Consider the following 25,614-nt stretch of genomic DNA (forward strand, 5'->3'; position numbering starts at 1 on the left):
GAACTTGGAGGAAATAAAGAGGCATCCAACGGTGCATCACGTGTCACCAAGGGCAGGCAAAGCAGCAATGACAGCAGGGGTAAGGTCCAGCTGCCTCTGCTCCCCCACCACCCACGCCGGCTCCTTCAGATGCCGTTACCATAGAGTTTCAAACATGCCAAGGCCTAGTTCCGTGGGTTCCAACCTTAACATGCTCCATGACCACTAACCCCCACCGATCTTCACCACTTCCACTGCTTCCTTTAACTTGTGTTCCAATTTGTATATGTAATCTCTCCTCAAATGTACCCCCTTAAAAGCCTGTTTATATTACATGGAATCAAATTACTGTTATACTATATATTTTTTCAATTAAATAAACATGAACTTTGTTCACACTGACACTAATTTCTTATGCTTTATTTTATTCCCTGATTTATACCCCCGAAGAAAATTCTATATTATACAGAATCTGAATAAATAAAAAATTAAGTAACAGAATAAGATAGAGTAAAATTGAATATCCACTAAAATTTTCTTTTGATATATTTAAAAAAACAAAACCCAATTTTTTTTTTAATTTTACAAGTTATATTAAAAAATTATGATGCATTTTAATTAATATTTTAAAAAATAAGATGTAATGTGATTTTCTTGGTGATTTTTTAACCACTATATCAGATAACAACTATTTTAGATAAAAAAATAATATAATTATTATAATAATCTAACCCCATATTTTTTAGGAATAAAATTAATTTTATAAACATAACCCTTCTTGTCAAACCAACCCGTAACGTCTCCTATCAAAGTATCAGCGTCACGTGACACGTTCCATCGAAATTCACTAATTTTATTTATTTATGATGTCATATTTTTAATTAATTAATTCAAAAAATTATTGTTTTTTCATGTCTGCATATAAATTATTGAAATCTCCACTTCCGTTCCACCCCCCGTTATCACCACCTTCACTGTAAACTCACCGCCGGTTTCGTAGCTTTTATATAGTACCCCTAAGCACTCTCTTCTTAACAAAAGGTAATAACATTTTTGTTTTCATATATTCGTTTGTTCCCCGATAATAATTGAAAAGAAACCTTTTTGAATCTATGTGAGATTAAAGTAGGTAGTTTTAATTATTTCCTACGCTTCAATAGATCTGTTAAGTTGGCAATTCGGTTTGTTTGTATATTCTTTTAAATGAATTTTGTATTTTTGTGGAATTGATTAGATTGGATCCTGATCAGGTTCAATTTGTGATGGAGTTAATGATTTTGTGTTTGAATTGGGCCTTTCGATGTGTTTGATTTTATGGGTATTTGATTTTGAACCACTTCTCTTTATTAGATTATCTGTTTTATACTGCAACGCTGGAATGGATGTTAGCAAATATTGGTGATTTGTGGTCACCCTTAATTTTGTACAATGGATGTTAGCAAAAATATTGCTGTATGCGTTGCCTGATTGTATTGTGTTGATCTCCGTGTATGAGAAATAGACACGGAGGAGTTAATTCTTTATGTGTTCCTCCATGCACAAAAGATAAGAGAGGGGAAACAATTATGGAATGCTTTTAAAACTGTTAGGACAAAAGAAAATTCAAGTAGGTTAAAAGGTTAAGGTTATGGTTTGATTTTATAAGACAGATACTGATTTGACTGAGTTTGAGGTCTCCAGCTTTATCAGATTCCGACTCCAATATTTGGTATTCAGTCAGCAGAATCAGGAAATGGTTAAAAGGTTAGTCCTGTTGTTTGCCTTTAGAGTGACCGAGTGTATGGAAAGAATGACATGAATGGGATTTCTGGTCTCTTTTGCTGTTGCCTAGGTATGGAGTGTATTGATGTGAAGAGAATACCATGTTGCAGTGCATAGACGGATTGAAGCATTTATTTGCTTCAGTGCTGCAATGCTGTGATATTGATTTGTACAAGCAATCAAGAGGTCTTGTTGATCCTGAACTTCTTGCAAGAGAGACCGTTTGTATGTTATCATTTTTTCTTTTCTTTTTAAATCTTTTTTTATATTGCTTATGTGATAAAATCAATGCTTTTGCTTGATTTAACATTTGTTCAGACTTTGCCTGTGTTATTTTAGTTTTTGAGTCCTTCTACTGAAATTTTTCATTTTGCTCATCTTCATGCAGTTAGTGTAAGTGAAATAGAAGCACTTTATGAGCTTTTCAAGAAGATAAGCAGTGCTGTTATAGATGATGGGCTGATCAACAAGGTCTTTTTTTGTTCATAGTTCTCATTTTGTTATATAATTGATATCTTTTGTTATGTTTGTCAAGTTTTTCGGCTTGATGATCACTTCTCATCTTGAGTTGGTTCTTTCCATCTCATCTTTGTAGTATTTAAGTTTTATTTATTACTATTTGACAGGAGGAGTTCCAATTGGCGTTATTCAAAACAAACAAAAAGGAGAGTTTGTTTGCTGATCGGGTATTTTTATCTAATGTTAATTAATATTGTCCCCATCCTTGATAGAATAATGCTTGTTAGCATATTGCCTGAGTTGCTGTCAATATATTTCTGATTTCACTGCAGGTATTTGACTTGTTTGATACAAAGCATAATGGAATTCTAGGTTTCGAAGAATTTGCTCGTGCTCTCTCTGTCTTCCATCCAAATGCGCCCATTGACGATAAGATTGATTGTATGTGTTAGATATTTAAGTTATCTCTTGCTGTAAGTCATAATCATGTTAACATAGTAGTTGGATGTAAATGACTGGTATGGAAATGGAATTATGGACTTTTGTGCATAGATGATGTGTCTAAACTATCTTTTTAGTTTCAATTATCTATCTGTGTATACTTTGTCCATCATAATTCGCTTTAATACCCTTTTGCAGTCTCTTTTCAACTATACGATCTCAAGCAGCAAGGTTTTATTGAGAGGCAGGAGGTAAGTATTACTCTTTTTTATTTTGATCTTGTGTATTCTACATTTGTTCTGTTGTAAGCTCATATTATAATTATATATATATTGTATATAGGTGAAGCAAATGGTAGTGGCTACCCTAGCTGAATCTGGCATGAACCTTTCAGATGATGTTATAGAAAGTATAATTGACAAGGTGATCACTAAATCTGATTTAGTTGAAGTCATATCTCTTGTAATTTTCATTATCTCGTTTCTAGTTTTTACATGTTAAGTTTTGGAGCTTTTCAACAGACCTTTGAGGAAGCTGATACAAAACATGACGGGAGGATCGACAAGGAAGAGTGGAGAAGCCTTGTTTTGCGACATCCATCCCTTCTGAAAAATATGACCCTGCAATACCTTAAGTGAGTTCTACACACTCTCACTATCATGGAACACAATTGGCTGCTGAATAACCATAAAATACTTGCTGCTAGCTTATGTGCTCACTTTGAACTGTTATTGTTTGTTTTACATGAGCAGGGACATCACCACAACGTTCCCAAGCTTTGTTTTCCACTCTCAAGTTGATGATACATGAGATCAGCAATTCGATTCAAGCTTCCATAGACCGGCTTGTTTCATTCTAGACAGTATGGTGGTTTCAAATATGAATGCCCCAAGAGTGAGTGTATGTGATATTCTGGTTTATTGGTTAAAAACAATTCCTAGTGTGGGTCTAAATTCAACAGTTGAACAATCGTCATCTTCTTTTTCTTCTTCTTGTCAGTGTTATTGGATAATTGGTACTTCCAGACGTGCTGAAATATTTAGGTTGTATTTTTCACTATGGTATTGCAATGTAAAAAGTGATGCTCCCTTTGGTTTTTTATTTTTAAATCAGAGCTTAGAATATGATAAATAAACAAATCAGTGGGAATTCACCGTTGTGTTTTAATTGCAAAAATGGTGGTGGTGCTTTCAGTGTATCCATAACAAAATGAGGCTATGACAAGGAAAATACCCATGGAAACACAGGATAAAAGCATGCAAAATTAATTTCACTGCAGCAAGCAGGCTCTTTAACAAGGTTTATTAACTTTGGTTGAATCTCAATATGTGAAAAATGTTTGGTTTTCATGTGATTCTAGTTTTTCTTCAAGTTAACATGTTCTAATTTCTATGAAATTCCACTCTTGAATATAATATTTTATTTTTATTTATCAAATTTAAATTCTAAAGAAATAAAAATAAAAATATTTTCAAAAACTAAACAAAAACCTTGTCGTCATTTATCATCTTAAATGATGACTCTAGTTGCGTGTTTTTTTTGGTACATCTAGTTGTGGATGATTAGTACACTTTGTTGAACTAAGTAATTACCATCATCATTATATATACGAGAGAACTGAATATTGAGGAATGCAATTTTTTTAAATAAATTTTTTTTCTAACTAATAAAATATATCAAGTTAGACTTCATTTTAAGTGCACTATATTTTATTTTGATCAACATTTACAATTATATTTTTGAGTTAATTCTATAATTTTGTATTTTTACTTTTATTCATTGAAGTTTGTTACAAAAGTTTTGAGTTTTGATTGAATTTTGCAATTTTAATTTAAGATGATTTGAAGACAAAATCAAATTAAAAAATTACTTTTAATAGTTTGTTTTAAAAACTAAAAAACAATAATATAACACAAAAAATGAATAAAACAGTTATTTTATAAAAATAATATTTTTAAAAAAAATTCAAGTATTTCTTCACTAATTTAGAATTCTAAATTGATTTGTTATTTTTAAAAATATTTTATAAATTAACTTATAATTAAATATTAAAATAAAATATTTGAAAAAATAATTTCTAGTTAGGTTTGTTAATCATTAAAGATCAAATACCTAGCAAAATTTAATCACAAATAAACAAGTGGTAAATTTACCCCACACGACAAATTTACACCTTCACCCTTTAAAATACATTGAGTTCAAGAAACAAAAACTTAATTGGATAAAGTTGCTGTTGTCTTTTCATTTAGAATCCTTGTAATGTCCATTGGCATAGAATCGTCAAATGTGGGATCTTTGATCTCCACGCATATAGGTTTTGTGTTGAACAGAAAGTTTAGTATTAGCAAAATACTAAAAGAACCATATAATATATTCCAAAAACAAACTACATTTTAAGAGTTTGACAAAATAACCAAAACCTCTGTAGGTTGCAAAACCATAAAAGCTAAGGGAACGTTCAAAATAGAGATCATACTAGTAAATGTTGGCATCAAAATAATGGTTAAGATTTTAGTCAACTTCCTCCATCTTGCTGCCCTCGCCATCTGCATCCTCCAATGGGGGCATGTCAGCATCAGCATCTGCATCACCAGCATCCTCGTCGATGCTCAACCCAAGTTTCAACATCCTGTGAATTCTGTTGCCGAAGGTGTTTGGATCATCAAGGCTGAAGCCAGAGGTGAGGAGAGCAGTCTCAAAGAGGAGCAGAACAAGGTCCTTCACAGACTTGTCATTCTTGTCAGCATCAGCTCTCTTTCTCAGCTCTTCCATGATGGGATTCTCGGGGTTGATCTCCATCGTCTTCTTGCTTGACATGTATCCTGCCATACTGTTATCCCTCAAAGCTTGGGCCTTCATGATTCTCTCCATGTTGGCAGTCCAACCATACTCACCAGTGACCAAACAGCAAGGAGAATCAACCACACGGTCAGATACTATAACCTTTTCAACCTTGTCGCCTAATACATCCTTGATAACCTTGCAGAGACCCTCAAACTTTTCCTTCAAAGCTTCCTTCTTTTTCTTCTCATCTTCGCTCTCGTCAAGTTTCAAACCTTCTTTGGTTGCAGACACAAGCTTTTTGCCCTCAAATTCCTTGAGCTGACCAACTGCATACTCATCAATAGCATCAACCATGAAGAGAACCTCATAACCCTTCTTCTTTAACTTCTCAAGGAAGGGAGAGTTCTCAACAGCCTTTTTGCTCTCACCAGTGATGTAATAGATGTCATTCTGACCCTCCTTCATTCTGGTCACATAGTCCTTCAAGCTGGTCATCTCATCACCACTCTTGGTAGAGTGATACCGGAGCAATTCAGCAATCTTGTTTCTGTTTTGAGAGTCCTCATGGATACCAAGCTTGAGGTTCTTCGAGAAAGCCTCATAGAACTTGTTGTAATCTTCTTTGTTCTCAGCAATTTCAAAGAAGAGCTCGATGCACTTCTTCACCAAGTTCTTGCGAATAACCTTCAAAATCTTGTTTTGCTGCAACATTTCTCTCGAGATGTTGAGAGGAAGGTCCTCTGAGTCAACAATACCCTTCACAAAGCCAAGGAATTCAGGGATCAGCTCTTCACAGTTGTCCATGATAAAGACACGTCTGACATAAAGCTTGATGTTGTTTGGCTTTTTCCTTGTGTCAAAGAGGTCAAAAGGAGCCCTCTTAGGAACAAAGAGGATAGCCTTGAACTCAAGCTGCCCCTCAACTGAAAAGTGCTTGACAGCCAAATGCTCTTCCCAGTCATTCGTAAGACTCTTGTAGAAAGCAGCATATTCCTCCTTGGTAATTTCCTCTGGCTTCCTCATCCAAATGGGCTTCTGCTTGTTAACCAATGACCACTCATGTGACACCTCCTTAATCTTCTTCTTTTTCTTCTCTTCCTTCTCCTTCTCCTCATCAACATCCTCAACTTTGCCTTCTTCATCCTTCTTTTCCTCCTCATCCTCATCATCAGAAATCTCTTTCTCAATTGTCTTCTCAATCCAAAGAGAAATAGGATAGCTAATGAATTCAGAGTGTTTCTTAATCAAATCCTTGAGTCGTCGTTCCTCAAGATACTCAAGCTGATCCTCTTTCAAGAAAAGAGTGATCTTAGTACCTCTACCAATGCTCTCTCCAGTGGTATCCCTAGTGACAGTGAACGACCCCCCAGCTTGAGACTCCCACACATACTGCTCATCGTCATTGTGCTTTGTGGTAACAACAACTTTCTCAGCAACCAAATAAGCTGAGTAGAAACCAACACCAAATTGTCCGATCATACTAACATCTGCACCAGCAGCCAATGCCTCCATGAACTCCTTGGTACCAGACCTTGCGATGGTACCCAAATTGTTCACCAAATCTGCAATACCAGACGAGCATTCACATTAACCACCTCTTTTTACTTGAAAGACAACAATACACCAATAAATATACAAGTAATCAATAAATTACAAATCACTTACCAGCCTTGGTCATGCCAACACCACTATCAATGATTGATAGGGTGTTATTAGTCTTGTCTGGCACAATATGAATGAACAACTCTGGCTGAGCATCAAGCTTGCTCTTGTCTGTCAAAGACTCAAATCTGATCTTGTCTAAGGCCTACAAGCACATTTACAATATTAAAACAATTAAAAACCAATACGAAGTCAAATCCCATTCATTACCATCATGTCATACAAACTAAATAAGACTCAAATATGATACTAACATCAAGTAGAACTCATTGAGTTCCATAAAACAGAGATCTTCATTACAAAACATAAATAAGAAACTATTTCGCTCATTTCCATTTGTTATACATTCTCATTTCAATCTCTTAGAGTCATACAAACCCAAATGCCATACTAACAGCAAGTAGGATTCATCGAGTTTCATAAAACAGAGATTTTTTATTCCAATCACAAAACATGATAAAATAAGAAATCATTTCCGTCATACAAACCAGAAAGACTCAAATTTCATTGAGTTTCATAAAACAAAGATTTTTATTCCAACCACGCAACATAGAAAAAAAGATTATTAAGTTATTTGACTCTCTTCATGACTAATAAGAAGTTACTTCACTCTCTTGCAGTCCATAAAAGACTGCAATGTCATACTAACAGCAAGCAGTATTCATTTCATAAAACAGAGATTTATATTCCAAAAACAGAACATGACAAATAAGAATATAGCTAAAAGAAAAAAAAACTTTAATTAACAAAAATAACACACAAATATTAAACAAGCATAAAAAAGAGCTCACAATTTCTGTATTTAAATTAATGAACAAGATCTTTTACATAAAAAAAGAATCATAAACTAGTTAAATCATACATAAAAAATGCAGAAAGAAGTACTCAAAAAAACCAGAAGCTTACATCGGAAGAATTGCTGATGAGTTCACGAAGAAAGATCTCCTTGTTACTGTAGAAAGTGTTGATAATCAAGCTGAGAAGCTGATTGATCTCAGCTTGAAAGGCAAACGTTTCAGTCTCCGCCATTGATGATAAATCTAAAATGACGATACCAAACAGAACCTAAAGAAATATCAGAAGCAGAAGCGAATGGTTAGGTTAATGTTGGGGGATTCTTGAAATCCCCTGTAACGAGACTTTATAGGAAGAAGAGTTCGTTCTAGATCCTTCTGTTTTGCTATTTTTATCAAATAATTTTGGAGGGATGTGCGTTTGGGTTTTACTTTTTCTATTCTCTCTCTCTCTCACTATGTAGGTTTAAATATGTGAAAATTTTCTCTAATATTTTAAAATTTAAAATTTAATTTTGAGATATTGGGGTTTTTATTTTTTATTTAAAAATTTTAATTTTTTTCTTTTTAAAGTTAACAATATTAAAGATAAAATAATTTTTTAATGCTTATATTTTTTGTCAATTTAATCTTTATCTTATAAAGGTATTTAAAAATTATTTTTAAATTATAAAAATTCTAAAATTCAATGTAATTTTAATAATATAAAAATATGAAAAGCTCGATAAGGCTTACAAGCCGTTCGAAATAAGTATTATTAAGCTAGAATTGGGCTCGACCGATAGCTTAAATTGCTCGAGCTTGAGCTCAGCTCGATAATTTTCGAATCAAATTCAATTTTTTTTACTCGAACTCAAGTAGCTTCCAAACACCAGTGTTTCATTTACATCCCTAGTTCAACTAGTCCAGACCAGTTCATGGATCAATCGATTTTTTACCTCTCATTGAACCGTTAACCTAATCAATTCCCCATTCGACTAGCAAGTTCAATCGGATTTTGATAATACTTAATATTGAAATTTTTGTTTATATTTTTCAAATCATTTTTATTTTTATTTTTTAAAATATAAATATAAATTTAATTTAAAATATAAATATAAATATTTATGTTTTTATTTAAAATATATAAAAAATAATTATTAAATTTTTATATACTTTTTAAATGTGAGGACTGAATCGAAAAAGACTGTAAATGTTGAGGACTAAAAAAATATTTTAGTTTTGATATTGTTAACTTTAACGAGATCAATATTTTTAAATAAAAAAGAGTATAATGACTCAATATCTCAAAAAAAATATAGAAACTAAAATTTGAATTTCAAAAGAGTAAAAAAAATATTTAAATATTTTTCTTCGCAATTTAACTTGAAGAAAAAAAAATTCTTGACAATGGTTTGCTTTTGTGTTAAATTTTTAATAAAATATGATCTAATTTTGCCTTTAATCCCTTTACCTCGTGACTTAAAACTTAATTCCACTTAATTTCAATTTAAAGTTGAGCTTCTATTATATTTGAATGTGTTATAAATTCAACTTTAATTTTTAAATCATGATAAATTATTAAATATTTAAATTTAACAAAAATCTATTAATAGTTTATTAATTGAGTTTTAGTTTTCAAATTACATAAAGTAGAAAATAAAATAAAAGTAGAGAAAGTAAATTTTAAAAGCTTGAAGAGTAGAGGGACTGGAGGGAGAATTAAACCATAAAAGATTCTGTGCATTTAGAAAATTGATACAAATCAAGTGAACCAAAAAATTGGGCACTTTTACTGGGTCAGACAGACTCATACTAACTTAAAAAAGAAATAGAAAAATATAGGAAAAAAGAGTGAACACATTTTGACGTGGCAAAAGGCCATTGGCTGTGGAATTAAAAAGGTTGTTGAGACAGTTCACAGATTGCAAGGCCTTTTAAGTCTTTTTCCTTATTAACTATGGTGGCGTGGCATATGGGGTTGCCTCATCCGTTATTACATCCTTTGAAAAACAGCATTCATTTGTTTACGAGACATGCACCTGCAATTACAAGTTCTTCCATTTCAGACCTTACAACAGTTGCCCTGTTCTTTTAACTTCCCACCAAGGTACTGTTTTTTTCTTTTCAGTTCTTTACTTCTCTATCTTATATTTTCTGGTAGAGAAAGCATTCTTGTTTTCTCTTCACGATTCTCAATCTTAGTCAATTTTACCTACTTTGAAAATCAGATCAATGGTGGTGGATTCTAATCAGAAATCAAAAGACTTGCAAAACTACCCTTTACGTTTCTCATCAGAAATCCTTCAAATATGATAGCATAGTGTGGCATTTTGTTAGTCAATTGTATCAAATTTTAATAGAAAGGACTAGTTTGCTCATTAATCTAATATACAGGGGATAATTTGCATAGTTTTTGAGTTAATCTGACTACTTTTACCTTTACATTGTGTATGCTTATTTCATTTATTGGAGGTATGTTTGTTATATGCATTTGTGTTTCAGTAGCATTTCCCATCATGGTCATATTACGTTTGCTAGAATGCTAAGCACCTGAGCCTGTAATATTATGGACAGACAGCACAAGGATGTTACGATTAAGGGCTCGCATAGCCGGCACCCTTCTGTATCAGTAAAAAGTTTGCCTAGGAGGGTGGTTTTGCAGCTTATGGGGTTCAGTCCCATATCATTGTGTATTTATCCTCTTTTTGCTGCCCCGATGCAAGATATGAATGAACCTGAAGTGATTCGGTAAATTGTTGTATGTGTTGGTTATTATCTTTCTAGCCATTCCATTATTTTTATTCTGCAATTTGGTGATTTTCATCGGTTCTCACCGAAGATTGTTACTTTGGAGTTGAACTTTGAGGTGTTCAGGACATTGAAGCTTTCCGGTGGGGTGAGAATTCAAGGTATGATGGAACACCAAATCTTTCACGAAAGTGTAGTTCTTATCAGATAAACAAGAATTATGAGTGAAATGCTCAAGTTTTTCTAATAAAGTTCATACTTAATTACCTAGCTTTTTCTTTCTAGAAATTATTGAAGGGGAGGGACGGGAAGCTCGTGACGGAGACTATGTACAAGTAAACTATGTCTGCCGACGATCAAATGGATATTTTGTTCACAGGTTGAAAACTTGAAATCACAAAAATCCTGAACTAATGTGGAGTTTCTTTTATCAATTCATGACTTCAATAGTTGAAACACATAATGTTTGGTCCAATCTGACCTGCCTCTGTTCTGTGGGGAACTTAACAGCACTGTGGATCAATTCAGTGGAGAAAGCTCTCCTGTCACCCTTCCTTTGGATGAGAACCAGGTGTGTTCCTGTTTCCGTTAATGTCGATACCATAGCATCATCACTATGTTGTTGCCAACTACATTCTTTCACTTGGGCAAGATAATTTCCAATCATTCTGCAAATACTCATCAAAAGTAGAACCTACGAGACCGCCATTTTAATTTACATCCAGGATTCTTTAACTAGTTTCTTCATCTGACAGATTATAAAGGGCTTGAAGGATGTTTTGACAGGCATGAAGGTTGGAGGTACCTGGATTCTTGATCATTATAATTGCCTACTGCCACTACAATAATACAAGGAAAAAACGGACAGAAAAGCCATAATCTTGTCTTGTGCATACATGCATTGATAATTGGGCATGGATTTCGGCAACTTGGTTGAGGCGAATATTGTTGCTAGTCTTTGTACTTAATAACACTTGAGTCAAATTTCCTGACCACCATTTGCACTTGTTTGTTCTGTACTTTCTCTTTTCAGGAAAGAGAAGAGCATTGATACCTCCTTCCGTGGGATACATCAATGAAAACTTGAAACCGATTCCTGATGAGGTTTCAATCGTGATTCTTTTGTTTAGTAAAGCATTAATTTTAGGCAAACCGGTTTTGTTACATTTGTTGTTGTGTTTGATTGCAGTTTGGTCCTCGGCGTAGCCTCTTATCTCATGCCAAAGAACCTTTGATCTTTGAGGTCCAGCTTCTGAAGATATTATAAAGGTTGTTGTGTGAGAAACTATTTTTTTTCTTCTCTAAATAGCCAGTAGTAGAAGAAATGACGTAAACGAGACATTGTAAGCCATACATTACTGCATCACTTATAATATCAGATTCAAAATTTTCTCAGCAACTGCAGCCGTGGGAGCTTATTTTTAATCTTTGAGATGATAATATTTTCTTATTGTACAGTACTAGCAGAAGTGGTAGAGTAAACTGAAAAACAAAAGCACTTACATTATTATTATTTACTTTTTTGAACAATCTCATTATGGGTTCTAGTCCCTCCCTAACTCATAAATAGAAAGATAATATGTTTCAGCGGATTCGAATCCATATCCTTCTGTATTGGCAAGAATGTTCATGCCTTAACTCAATTGGCATAGAATTATTTACATTATTTTCAATACATTGAAAAGTGATAAATGATGAATCCAACTTTTCCTTTCTGAAAATGTTAATATTAAAAAACTTCTATCATAATCTTATTTTATTTTATTTATTTTAAAACTATATTATCCTTTCAAGAACTCCACATTTATTTTTGTAAGTCTATTCCATTTATGAACCACTTTTATTTATTTATGATATTTTATATTTTATATTTAATAGAAAAAGTTATTTCTATTTTTTAATGTGCAAAGTGACCTTGAATTTGTTAAAAATAACATAAAATGTTTTAAAATGAAGATAAAAATGTATAGATTTTATAAATTAATTTTATTTACTTAATTTTTCAACCGTTAATACCGTTGTAATAAGCGGTAATTTATAAATAAAATAAAATAAAATCTTTGACATTAAAACGACACCGTTAACTTGTCAAACCAGAAATAAGGAACCAAAAGCACCGAGTTTCCTTCCTTACTAAGCTCTGTCTCGTGGGACGGTTTATTCTCATACAGCAACCTCACAGTTCCCAGCCCTTAACTCATCCAAAAAGGAACCCAACTGAAAGGCTGAATCTTTAGAGCTTTTTTCTTTTCAAGAAACAAAAACCAAAAATTAAAAAAAATGCGAGCTTGGTTCTCAGGCGGCAGTAGTGGGAATGAGGAGGAGCGGGGAAAAGAAGGGTCATCTCTTTTATCAGATTGGAACTCATATGCTGCTTCAAAAGAAGCAGAAGAGGGAACTACAACTGTGTTTGGGTTTGATCTTGAGTCTGCTGCGAGGTCCGCCAATGATACTGTCACTGGTACCTTCAATGTGTAAGTTTTCATCATCCCCCCCTTTTCTTTTTATCTGTAAATATGAGCCATCAAATTTTATGTGTTCTTAGGTTTAGTTTGGTTGAATTAACTATGGGGCTTCTTCTTTTTTTGACATCGCAAATCGATCATTGTGTTTATTTGTTTTTGTGGCCTAGGAGAATGGGATTTGGATCATTGGTGTTTTATTTTGTGGGATGTAGTTAAAAAAAAACCTGTTAGTGAAACTGACTGTTATGTCATGGTTATTTTTACTTTTTCGCCAATTTGATTTTAGGATCATGGATCTAAGTATTATTCAAAATATGGGAAGTTTGACTTTGCATTATCTTGGTGGAGTTTATGTTGTTGGTGAATTGGAGTGGGATACATGATCATTCATTTTGATTTGTATGCTTCTGGCCAATTTAATTAAGTTTGAAGATCTTTGTTTGATTTTGTCAACAGTCATCACTTTGCCTAAAAGGAAGTGAACTCGTATAGCATATGTGCAAGCCTTGGCTTGGATTTCCTCTGTTCTGATGAGTGTTATCCTGTCAAAAATGGCATTGTGGCTTTAGTTGGTTTTAGAATAAAAGGAGGATGGATGGGTGGACAAGAAATAATACAGTATTATTAGGTCTTTCAGTTGATAAAAACCTTGAGATCGAGTTTTATTTTCCATTATGTTATAGGACCAAGTGTTTATCAGAGCATGTATATACTTAATGTTAATTGGGTTGGTTTGAGCAACAAGTAGATAGTAAGATTAATATAGATCTAGTATATATTGCCAGTTTATGAGTTGAAAACGATGTGACTAACAATAGAAGCAGTTCTTTTGTGAGTTAACTGAGTTCAATCATTAAATCAACTGTTGTATCTTGGTTATTCGTGTATGCTGTTTAGGGCTGTCCTTCGCAGTGCTGTGGTCTGGTGTTCAAATGGTGAACTTAATGCGTCTCTACCAAAGCGAAGACCTGTTTGACTATTGGTCATTGATATGTTTGCTACCTGGAGTAAAATAGTGAACTATTTGGTGCCTTGTTTTGCTTGTAGTTGAGGATAATTCAATTGCTGGTACTTGTAGATTCCTTGTCTTTCTATTTATCTCCAGAATGTAATATTCCTCCTTATTACCCCCACTGCAACACAATCACTGAAATTAGTATCCAAATGTAAATGCTAGCAACCTGCTGCTTTTACCATAAGTTGGCATATTTCCAATTTTGTATTAACTGTAGTTGTGAAAGAGCAATTACTTTTTCATATTTAATTAAAAGCTCATTTCCTGTTAAATTAAAATAAAAATGGATTGGTACATAGCATAGCTCATAAGTTCATATTCTTCTGTTAATGCAATTTTTTTTGGTTTGGTTCCTGGTGTTCCAGTGTTTCAAAAGGGGTGAGAGATCTCCCTGGGAATCTCCAATCTGCCACAAGTAGTGTCCCTTCAGGAAAAGCATTCATCTACTTTGGTTTATTTCTGGCAGCTGGGGTCTTTTTTTGTTTTTATTGCTTTTACCATGTTTCTTCCAGTCATGGTGCTCATGCCCCAAAAATTTGCAATTTGCTTTACCCTTGGATGTGGCTTTATCATTGGATCATTCTTTGCTCTCAGAGGCCCAAAGAATCAGTTGGCCCACATGTCATCGAAAGAGGTACATATATGCTATATTTGGATATTTTGTTTCTAAATCTTTTACCATTTTGGTTTTTAATTTTGGATTTTCACACCATATTTGCAGAGGCTTCCTTTTACATTAGGATTTATTGGAAGTATGGTGGGCACCATGTATGTTTCCATGGTGCTTCATAGCTACATTCTTTCTGTGCTTTTTTCTGTTGTTCAGGTATACTGGTTCTTTTACTTGTGTCATTTTCGCTATTCTAAGGATCCCGTAGTAGTCTGTTATTCTTATCATGTCTTTTTTTTTTTTACCTTAAGCTTGTTAGGTTAGGTTTGTCAAATGATCAGCTGATATATAATTAATTAACTTAGCGGGCAGTTCAATCTTCTGGTTTGATATCAATTTCTTTTCTGTTTCCATGAAAATTCTAGGTCCTTGCACTTGCATACTATGCTGTTTCTTACTTCCCTGGTGGGTCTGCTGGGCTCAAATTTCTCACCTCTGCTCTTACCTCTTCAGTGTCGAGATGTTTTGGGAGGTGACCTGGTTTACTTTGACTTTGTTTTTTCCTTGTATACATCTCTGATAGTTGCGACTTTAATGGTCTTAGGTACATAGCTTTATTGCTTCCATGTTCACATTATTGTTGTTACCGGTATTTTCCTGAAAGAAAAAGTTCGAAGAGTGTACCTTTAGATGTGTCTAATTTTTTTGGAACGAGTTAACACCAAATTTCAATCTAATAACAACACGACTCATTGTTTTGATTCCTGTCTATTTTGGTCTGCAATATGTTTAGGCTTTTCTACTCATGTATATATATATATTTATACCAATTTGGTATCCCTGAGCCAAGTCTAAGGGACTAGAGTTGTGGTTGTTTTATATAACCATAGATAGTTCATTTTTCTTTCAAAGTTGAAGAGCTAAAGCTAAAAGTATTGAAGGGTGAAAGATGAGGCTATAGTATTATATGCACTAGTTGATTGATAGGGTACTGTGTTTTTATGTTGGCTGATGGAAGCAAATTGGCAATGTCCTATGATCCATGACCATGTGTGCTTCCGTCCTTTTGTGAGCATGGATCTGGATACAAGTCTGAAGTAGATCTGGCATTAAATGCGTGTTGGCTGTATCTGATTCTAGTATCTTGGGATTTTCAAGCTTCTCAAATATCACAGCTGAAACTGACTAGGGGGAGATGGGATGGATGTGTAAGTAGCTTCTATGTCACATTCTGGAAAATAAATAAATATTATCAGTTCATATGATGGGATATTATCTAGCAATCATTAGGGGTATGTTTTTTAATTTGGAAAATTGGGAGAAAAGAACAATGAGCTCCTATTCTTCATCATTCCTTTCCATGTATAACTCATTTTATGTTTTCAACCTTAACCCATCATTCAAGAGAGTGAAATTTACCAGATAAGAAAGGGCTGTGTAAATGGGATTTTGATTTGTTTGCCATAAGATTTTCTGTTCTCTGGCTTGCTTGGATAGTTTTAAACATGAAGAAGTGACTGGAAAGTGAAGTAGTGATGTCTCACACAAGAAGCAATATCAGCATCAATTTCCCCTTCTTTTTCTTGACTAAGTAATATTTTAACAGAAACTCCTTACTCCTGGTCTGAAATTGAAATGTTCAACAAATTATTTTAAGTTTTTAGATAAGGAAATGAGATGCAAATAGGGTATTTGAACTAGTAAGCAAAATCTAAAAAAGGATTATATGAACACCTCGTCTTTATATATCATGTTCGTTTAAATCATATCATAAACTATGTATAGTAAAGAACAAAGATTTAACCGTCAGCAGTCAGCACAGAATTTTTGACCGGAGCTTAAAAGCTTTCTCTCACTTAAACCCATAATTGTCAAGCTCGTAACATCATAAAGAAATAAATAAAGGATATGTAGGGAACCCAAATCCTGAAATTAGGGAAAGATTAGGGCGGCAATACTGTGATTAGGGGACAATGATGCGACCTTCTAAATGCATGACACGTAGCTTTTTGTTTTCTAACTAGTATAATATAACCACTAACGTAAGGCTATGGATCGCCTTCTCCATTAACCAAAAATTAAAGCAAGGAACAAAAGAAATTGTCACATAAATCACAAAAGACAATGGGGAAAGCCAACAAAGTGTTCATATTGCTTAACTTTAATGCATATATTGAGCAAAAGTAAAAGCAAAAATAAAATAATAAAAACTATAGACTACAAAACTATAAAGAATACGAGTGGTAAGAAGCTCGTTATCCTTTAAATAAGGTTTTAGATTTAGTCTTGAATGTAGAGAAAATAATATTGGGAGAGTTTATTTCTCATTTAAGATTCGACCTAACTCGATTCTAGATTTAATTGGAGTTCAATGTGACTATCGAATATCAGAAAATCTTCAATAATATATATAAACAAATAAACTGACACTAATTGATGACACTAGGAATAAATTTGGTATAACAAAGTTTTCAACATTGAATATTTACTAGAAATGATAAGAGAAAAACAAAAAAAGAGAGAGAATTAAACTTAAAAATTCATTACAGCCGGCTAGAAAAGCCTAGAAGGCTTGGGGAACACTAGCAATTGAAATAGTGGATGGTATATTGGCATTTGTTTGAGTTTTGAGTAAAAGATTGTTGTATTATTTGGGTAGTCCCTGCAAGAGGAGAGGAGGTGCTAATGCTATGTACAAAATGTAAAAAGGAATGGAGTCGACTCCATCATGCATTTGTTCAGGGTCCACTGCTGAAAACATCCCAATTACAAATATAAATATAAATAAGAGAGGTAGGTAAGCTTAGCTAGGCCTTGATAATGTGGAGTGGACATCATGTGCATAGATTGTTGTGCTCTAGTATAGAGGTGGGGGGAGGGGGTTATTGTGTCAACTTCATTTCATTGTGTTCCATAACTATTGAAACATTTCCCCGTCTCCACCATTTATAATCTTACATGACTTTCAAGCATGTACCTCCACCTCTTTACTATCATTTCCATCTATATATATATGTATAAAGAATGCATTTGCCCATCTTCATCTTCATGTATTACATGTCTCCTCTCATGTGCTAGTCTCATGCCAACAACGCCAAGCAAAAAACTAATTAAGATATGCACCACGAACCAAAGTTGTTTGATATGGTACAATGTGGATTAAACAAATTAAACTCAAAAACAAAAATATATAACTTCTATCTAATCTCTCTATATATTTTAAACCAGAGAACAAAAAAAAAAAAGTATAATAGAGGTCTGTTGTTGTTCAGCTAATCTTATAGAGTTGCCATTAGGAAAACCAGCAATCTAAGATCACATCATGTGACCGTTTGTTGCCTACTAGCTTAATTTGATTCCATTTGCTCATCTTTGTGATGCTTAAACAACTTCAATAATTAATAAATACATGAGACATCAAGTTCATGTGATGAGAGATAGATCCATTTGTAATCATCTTCTTGATTTGTTTTTGTTTTAATTTAAAAAGGAAATTAAAAAAATAAAGAGTAATTAATTAAGATGACAAGTATAGCCCTAAAATTGCAATCAAGATCCACTACTTTCAAGTTTTTTCATTTATAGGTATATGTTAAATGTGGATCAACTGATTCAGAACTTGAAAAAGTTACCTAACATTGTTGCAGAAGATGAAAAAAGAAAGGAGAGATGATGCCCCCCCATTCATGTTATAACACAAACATAATATAATATTACAAACATAACCTTTTTATTTCCTTACACCAAAAGGTTTTCCAAGTTGAGTTTCACTAAGAAAAAGTGAACAACAAAAGGTAGAAATTGGACAAAGAGGGACCATTTAGATTGTTATATGGTTTTTATTTCATCTCTGTTTAAACTGAGTGCCCTTTGTCTCTTCTTTTAACGCTTTGTTTCCCTTTAGTTTTATTCTTTTCATTGTTTTCTGGCTTTCATACATCTTTTCCTTTCCACTTTTTTTGGGGGGTCTCCTTGGATTAACATGTCATGTATCTATCAACTCTTGGCTAGAGATTGTGAAAAAACAAGTTTCAAATATTTAAGTATTGGACATTGGTGTTATATATATTACAAGTGAACCTTATAGGGTCCACTATCTAGTGGTGAATATCTGACAATCTTACAAGAAATGTGCATTGGTACTTTGGGTTTGCTGGTATATACTAGTGGGTAAGAATTTATGGTCAAATTAAAGGGTAGGTATCGTCAATAGATGGAGGTGGAGCAGAGCAAAAATAGCACTGTTTTATGATTCTGCATATTTAGCAATTTCACTATATATGAATAAAAATTTCACCCCATTTTCTCAAGAAACTCAAGCCCATAATTGTTATTGATTTAGTATTGTTTATCTTGAAAGATTTTAATTATTGAGTATTGTTTTTGTTTTTTAATCAGTGGGCCAAATTTGATTATGATGATAGTGAATAAAATAACAATTAAGAATTGTCAAGCTGGTATGTGGTTGTCCCTTCAATTCAAGGCCAAGCTCCATTTCATATATATATATATATTTTCTTTATAGCAAAGACTATCCGACAATTTGTCCAGTTTTGGTGTTTAAACAAATATAAATTTATTGCTTGATTCCCTTACTTCCATGTGATGTTCACTATTGTAATGTGCTATAAACGAACCAAAATGCCTTTTTACACTTACTAAACATCCCCCACTTAGCTTAACTCTGCAGGAAAAAAAAGTAATAAAAGATATCAGAATTTTAACACAAATCAAAATAGTTGGCATTTAAGATGGCCATATGCTCCAAACATTACTGCGAGGGGGAAAAAGGGTTTGTATCAAACAAAATTATGTGTGCTTATGCTGGTTAAATCAGAGAAAAGCAACTGAAAACTATACAGGAAACAAACACATGGCTTGGTAGTCAACTGTGACCACATAAATTTGATGGACCACCTTGATTGGATTGGCACATAAATTCCATGGTTTATTGACATACTAGAGGTGCTTTAGGGTTCTTTCTGATAGTTAATTGTAGTAAAAAATTAAGGCTTAAAAACAAAGTATGTTAAAAGGTACAGAATGGGAAGAATATCAGAATAACCTTTCCTTTTAATTGACAGATTAACATAAAGACTGAAAGAAAGAAATAAAATCAATTAACATAAAGACTGAAAGAAAGAAATAAAAGAATGAGAAATCCATCTGCAATGCATCACCATCTCTTGTTTAAAAACTACATCTAGACCTATTATAATATTAGAAAAAGAAAGTGCACTTGGATCCAGATCTTCTGCATTTGTTCTATAAACAAAACATGGGGTTCAACCCTCTTCAATCCCAAAACAGATCACCTGTTCTCTTCTCTAAGCAATGCCTGCAACACCAAGGAATCTCCTGCTTTCCTCCAATATCTTCTCCTTCACCTTACTTCTCTCAATAAACACACTTTTGTTCTATCGTTGCTACTCGATTGATGAGCAGGGGCAGGCTCTTTTAACATGGAAGAACAGCTTAAACAGCAGCGGAGATGCACTCAAATCGTGGAGTTCATTAGATGCTACTCCATGCAGATGGTTTGGGATTCATTGCAACTCACAAGGCGAGGTAGTTGAGATAAGGTTGAAAGCAATAGAGTTGCAAGGCTCATTGCCTTCTAATTTGCAGTCTCTAAAATCCTTGAAGACCCTTGTGCTTTCATCAACCAATCTCACAGGAACAATTCCTAAGGAGCTCGGTGATCAGTATGAGATAAGTTATGTTGACCTCAGTGGCAATTCTCTCACAGGTGAAATCCCCCTGGAAATTTGCAGACTGAGCAAATTGGAAACTTTGTCTCTCAACTCAAACTTCCTTGAAGGTGAAGTTCCGTCGGGAATAGGAAATCTTTCCAGCCTTGTTTACCTGACACTCTATGACAATCAACTCAGCGGTGAAATTCCAAAGAGCATTGGAGACTTGAGAAAGCTACAAGTTTTTCGAGCAGGTGGAAATAAAAATCTTAAAGGGGAGCTGCCCTGGGAGATAGGGAACTGCACCAGCTTGGTTATGTTAGGCCTCGCTGAAACTAGCATTTCTGGCAGTCTTCCCTCATCATTAGGAATGCTGAAAAGAATTCAAACCATAGCCATTTATACATCTTTGATATCAGGTCCTATACCAGAAGAGATTGGTAATTGCAGTGAGCTGCAAAATCTTTACCTGTATCAAAATTCTATATCCGGTCCAATCCCGAGTCAAGTCGGTCAGCTGAGCAAGCTTCAGGGTCTGCTATTGTGGCAGAATAACTTAGTTGGTAGTATCCCTGATGAACTTGGAAGCTGCACGGAGCTAACTATGGTGGATTTATCTGATAATCATCTGACAGGTAGCATACCAAGAAGCATTGGAAAACTTTTGAAGCTTCAAGAGCTTCAATTGAGTGTTAATCAGTTATCAGGTACAATTCCTTCTGAAATTTCAAATTGCATTGAGCTAACTCATCTGGAAATCGACAACAACGCCATCTCCGGTGAGATTCCTGTTCTCATTGGCAACCTTAAGAGCTTGACTCTATTCTTTGCCTGGCAAAATAAGCTGACTGGAAATATTCCAGATAGTCTTTCTCAGTGCCAGGATCTTGAGGCAATTGATCTATCCTACAATAGCCTATTTGGTTCAATCCCAAAAGAGATTTTTGTTTTGAGAAATCTCACCAAATTACTGCTACTTTCCAATGATTTATCTGGTTTTATTCCGCCAGATATAGGAAACTGCACCAATCTGTACAGGTTACGTTTGAATGACAATAAACTTGCAGGAACAATTCCATCAGAGATAGGGAAGTTGAAGGGCTTGAATTTCGTTGACTTAAGCAACAATCGCCTTGTTGGAGGAATTCCTCCATCAATAAATGGAATTCAAAACCTTGAATTTCTTGACCTCCATTCAAATGGGATTACAGGTTCTTTGCCAGATTCTCTGCCTACTAGCCTACAATACATGGATATTTCAGACAACAGGCTTATAGGTCCTTTGACTCATGGTATTGGGTCCTTAACTCAATTGACCAAGCTTAATTTGGGAAGGAATCAACTTTCTGGAAGGATTCCATCTGAGCTATTGGCCTGCAGTAAGCTCCAATTGTTGAACCTGGGTGACAATGGTTTCTTTGGTGAAATTCCAAAGGAACTAGGCCAGATTCCAGCACTTGAAATTTCTCTTAATCTTAGCTGCAACCAGTTTTCCGGTGAAATTCCCTCTGAGTTCTCTGGTCTTACTAAGCTAGCAGTACTTGACCTCTCTCACAACAAATTCTCTGGTAAGTTAGATAACCTCGCAAGCCTACAAAACCTTGTCTCTCTCAATGTCTCCTTCAATGACTTCTCTGGTGAACTTCCAAATTCCCCATTTTTCCGAAAGCTCCCATTGAGTGACCTTGAGTCAAACAAAGACCTCTATATTTCAAATGGTGTTGTAACTTCAGCTGATATTGAACATTCAAGGCATGTTAGGCCAGCTGTGAAGCTAGCTATGTCTATCCTTATAAGTGGCAGTGCAGTTCTTGTACTACTGGCTATCTACATGTTAGTTCGTGCCCGGTTTGCTAACAATGGCCTCATGGAGGATGATAATTGGGAAGTGACCCTGTACCAGAAGCTCGACTTATCAATTGATGATATCGTCCACAATTTAACTTCAGCTAATGTGATTGGCACTGGGAGCTCTGGGGTCGTATACAGGGTAATAATTCCAAATGGTGAAACCTTAGCAGTTAAGAAGATGTGGTCATCAGAAGAGTCTGGTGCATTCACTTCTGAGATTGAGACGCTTGGCTCAATCAGGCACAGAAACATTGTTCGGCTTCTTGGTTGGGGTTCAAACAGGAATCTGAAACTGCTGTTTTACAATTATCTTCCAAATGGAAGCTTGAGTTCACTCCTTCATGGTGCTGGCAAAGGAGGAGCAGAATGGGAAGCTAGATATGATGTTATGCTGGGTGTGGCACATGCCCTTGCATACTTGCACCATGACTGTGTGCCTGCAATCTTGCATGGGGATGTGAAAGCTATGAATGTCTTATTAGGTGCTGGCTATGAGCCTTTCCTTGCTGACTTTGGGTTAGCTCGTGTTATTAAAAGCAATGAAGATGATAAATTTTCCAAATTAAGTCCAAGACCACACCTAGCAGGTTCTTATGGATACATGGCTCCAGGTATTATTTCCTTTGTCCTAATCAGGGTTCAATCAACTTGTTATTCTTAATTCATTCATATAAATCGTTAATGGTTCTAATCTTTCATGGCTACTCTCAGAACATGCAACAATGCAACGCATCACAGAGAAAAGTGATGTATACAGTTTTGGAGTAGTCCTCTTAGAGGTGCTAACTGGAAGGCATCCATTGGACCCAACATTGCCGGGGGGTGCACACTTGGTTCAGTGGGTTCGGGACCATTTAGCAAACAAGCGGAACCCATCTGACATCCTGGATCCAAAGCTTAGAGGGAGGGCTGACCCTGCTATGCATGAAATGCTACAAACACTGGCTGTATCATGCCTGTGTGTCAGTGCCCGGCCTGACGGTCGTCCAACGATGAAAGATGTTGTAGCAATGCTCAAAGAAATTCATCATGTTGAGACCTCAAGGGACATATCAAAGGGAACCTCAACAGCCCCTCAGCCTCAATCACCACAACCTCCTACTAGAACAGTAGTTTCTCGAGGATCTTCTAATTGTTCCTTTGCTTTTTCGGATGATTCTATCCAATCATCAGGCGGAGGTTTCAATTTGTAGCTACTTATGTGGTGCATAATTTGTTCATAGTCAGTCCATAGAAGAAACTTTGGGAAGTGTTAAATGGTTTGAGTTGTAATTTATGCTATACTTAATAATTACTTAGATTTCACTTAAGTGTAAAGTAAAAAGAGAGAAGAGGAATATGTTGGGAGTAGAGATGAGAATTGAGAGAATGAGTGCAAGCAGGTAGAAGCCGAAACAATGATTGTTAGCACTGGATTTATGTAATTAGAAGTTATTGCAAAGAATAAGATTCTCTGTTTCTCGACCAGCTTAAGAGAAGAGGTCACATGGTCCCATGTTCCATGTGCATGTGCATGTGCATGTGCTGTCTGACAAAGACTTTACTTACAGTATTCAGCGATGTTAAAAGTCTTCCCCAAGCTAAACTAACCTGGGTTTCGGTATTGAAGACTGTCCTAATCATCAGCACATCCAGTGGAAATACCATTACATTTAAATATTCTCAAGCTTTCTAAAAGAGTTAATCCATTATTTGGACTCAACTTGATCATTGTTATCACATCCATTTCTGCGTTTATAGGTGTTTCGTTATTAGTTTCACTTGGTTTCCTTGCCCAAAACATGGCTCGGGGGGAAAGATTGATGCACAACATAAACTCTGTCCACGTGATGGTAGTTGGTTCCTTCGTCATACTGTCGAAATCGTATGCTTTTTTGTGGAGGTCGGAACTTATTTGAATAGTACCAAAACCAATGTTTTAGAATTGGACGGGTGCTCGAACTGATCAAGTTATTGGTTCATCTCGTCCAATTCAATTGGTTCATCTCGTCCAATTCAATTAGTTCAATCGATTTGATAAAAATAATAATAAATCATAAATTATTGTAGAAAAAACGATTCAACTTATTCTTACTGATTCAAAATCCTTCTCTAAACCGATATTCGATTTAACCGATTTGATTAATTGATCCGATACCGTTCAAACAATACTAACCTCATCATCGTGATCAGACTAAGAGTTTAAGGAAACTATATATGAACTGTTTATTCTCTAAATGGACAATTTTATATAATACCCAATCTAAATAAAAGCCCAATTATGTTTTTCAGATTTTAAGCTAAAGCCCATAATTAAATAATGCAATACAGGGTTAAAATGAAAGATAAAAAAGAAAACCCAGCGAGGGAAAAAGGTGTGAATCTTTTACTTGAAGTACAAAAATAGAAAAAAAAAGACTTCAAAAAGTAATAATAAATAAAAATAAACACAAAAGAAATGTTGGGAAAAAGAATGAAAAATCCTAAAGTAATAGAGGAAGACTGAATATTAAGGTTTTGATCTTTAATGCAATTATTTTGATCAATTGTAAAGATATTAAAAAAAATTTCGAATCTTGAACCTTGAATCAAAAAGTTAAGTTTAGAGTTCAATATTTCAGATTTGGAGTTCAAGGTTCGGGATTCAAGTTTGAGTTCAGGGTTCAAGATAAAAAAAATTATTAAAATTATGTATCAATAACATGAAAAAAATTACTGAAATGTCATTAAATAATTGAAAATTAATATAAGATGACGTGACACCCCTGTTTCATATAATTTTTTCTCGAGCCATATATGGTTAAAAGTATTACCAAATCTAATTTTTAGTGGATTAAGCAATATTGAAATCCGAATTTTATGAAAGAAATATTTTATTTTTAGTAAATTTTGTTCAAGATATCTGAGGTAATTATAAAATTTTATTACAATTATCTATACTAAACTAAGATTCAAAATATATGAATGAGAAGCGGTTATGTCTAACTTCTAAATCTTTAAAAGGATCAAGATATACTTTCTAACAAGATTAATGGGAGCAAATTTTGATTTTCCTATAAAAAGAGAATCAATGTGTTGTCTAGAAAACATCAACAAATATGAATTATATAAATGACTTGTAGAGATATTTTATTTATAGTATTTTTTTCTAGATGTTTAATAAAATATAATTCATTTATATAATTCATCAACAAACATCATTACTAGTACTAATCCTACGACTAGTTAACAAGTCAGCGACTCTTTCTCTCAGAAGTTCTCAATCTATTAAAAGAGTTACAAACTCCACCCTCTTGCTCTTCAAAGATCTCTCTGACAATCTTGGGGTAACTTCTCACTATTAACACCAAGTTTTGCATGGTAAAATGAAGCACCTTAAAAGTTTATTTGC

At 34.3% G+C, this 25,614-nt stretch overlaps 4 protein-coding genes and 1 pseudogene across 9 annotated transcripts; 4 read left to right on the forward strand and 1 right to left on the reverse strand.

The window, feature by feature from the left end:
- Positions 1-866: 866 nt before the first annotated feature.
- On the forward strand, positions 867-3,749 carry LOC107922652 (calcineurin B-like protein 3). Of its 3 annotated transcripts, XM_016852777.2 has the most exons (10): positions 867-1,020; positions 1,660-1,722; positions 1,811-1,965; positions 2,129-2,211; positions 2,367-2,426; positions 2,532-2,640; positions 2,839-2,891; positions 2,983-3,063; positions 3,162-3,274; positions 3,393-3,749. In XM_016852777.2, exons 3-10 carry the CDS (start codon positions 1,842-1,844, stop codon positions 3,448-3,450), a joined length of 681 nt encoding a protein of 226 aa, XP_016708266.1. In that variant the 5' UTR covers positions 867-1,020; positions 1,660-1,722; positions 1,811-1,841; the 3' UTR covers positions 3,451-3,749. The 3 variants fall into 3 exon arrangements, with proteins under 3 accessions (XP_016708266.1, XP_016708268.1, XP_016708267.1); XM_016852779.2 differs by lacking the exons at positions 867-1,020; positions 1,660-1,722 and adding an exon at positions 1,584-1,597; XM_016852778.2 differs by lacking the exon at positions 867-1,020 and having other exon boundaries at positions 1,641-1,722.
- Positions 3,750-4,993: 1,244 nt separating this feature from the next.
- Positions 4,994-8,323, reverse strand: LOC107922010 (heat shock cognate protein 80). The gene is made up of 3 exons (XM_016851835.2): positions 7,993-8,323; positions 7,090-7,231; positions 4,994-6,986 (listed from the first exon to the last, which is right to left on the reverse strand). The coding sequence occupies exons 1-3, from the start codon at positions 8,113-8,115 to the stop codon at positions 5,152-5,154; spliced, it is 2,100 nt and encodes a 699-aa protein (XP_016707324.1). The 5' UTR covers positions 8,116-8,323; the 3' UTR covers positions 4,994-5,151.
- A 1,497-nt stretch (positions 8,324-9,820) lies between these two features.
- On the forward strand, positions 9,821-12,005 carry LOC107921209 (peptidyl-prolyl cis-trans isomerase FKBP16-1, chloroplastic). 3 transcript variants are annotated; one of them, XM_016851090.2, is made up of 8 exons: positions 9,821-9,969; positions 10,437-10,610; positions 10,737-10,771; positions 10,896-10,989; positions 11,121-11,181; positions 11,366-11,411; positions 11,644-11,714; positions 11,800-12,005. In XM_016851090.2, exons 1-8 carry the CDS (start codon positions 9,896-9,898, stop codon positions 11,875-11,877), a joined length of 633 nt encoding a protein of 210 aa, XP_016706579.1. In that variant the 5' UTR covers positions 9,821-9,895; the 3' UTR covers positions 11,878-12,005. The 3 variants fall into 3 exon arrangements, 2 of the variants coding, with proteins under 2 accessions (XP_016706579.1, XP_016706580.1); XM_016851091.2 differs by having other exon boundaries at positions 9,906-9,969; positions 10,401-10,610; XR_001690974.2 differs by lacking the exon at positions 11,800-12,005 and having other exon boundaries at positions 9,836-9,969; positions 11,366-11,548.
- Positions 12,006-12,721: 716 nt separating this feature from the next.
- Positions 12,722-15,461, forward strand: LOC107922095 (protein transport protein SFT2-like; annotated as a pseudogene).
- A 222-nt stretch (positions 15,462-15,683) lies between these two features.
- LOC121213848 (leucine-rich repeat receptor-like serine/threonine-protein kinase RGI4) lies at positions 15,684-23,711 on the forward strand. Of its 2 annotated transcripts, XM_041087062.1 has the most exons (3): positions 15,684-21,100; positions 21,461-22,855; positions 22,956-23,711. In XM_041087062.1, the coding sequence occupies exons 1-3, from the start codon at positions 20,035-20,037 to the stop codon at positions 23,435-23,437; spliced, it is 2,943 nt and encodes a 980-aa protein (XP_040942996.1). In that variant the 5' UTR covers positions 15,684-20,034; the 3' UTR covers positions 23,438-23,711. The 2 variants fall into 2 exon arrangements, with proteins under 2 accessions (XP_040942996.1, XP_040942995.1); XM_041087061.1 differs by having other exon boundaries at positions 15,684-22,855.
- The last annotated feature ends 1,903 nt before the right edge of the window (positions 23,712-25,614 follow it).

The sequence above is a fragment of the Gossypium hirsutum genome, chromosome D01, assembly GCF_007990345.1.
Source record: "Gossypium hirsutum isolate 1008001.06 chromosome D01, Gossypium_hirsutum_v2.1, whole genome shotgun sequence".
In the NCBI taxonomy this organism is placed as follows: domain Eukaryota; kingdom Viridiplantae; phylum Streptophyta; class Magnoliopsida; order Malvales; family Malvaceae; genus Gossypium; species Gossypium hirsutum.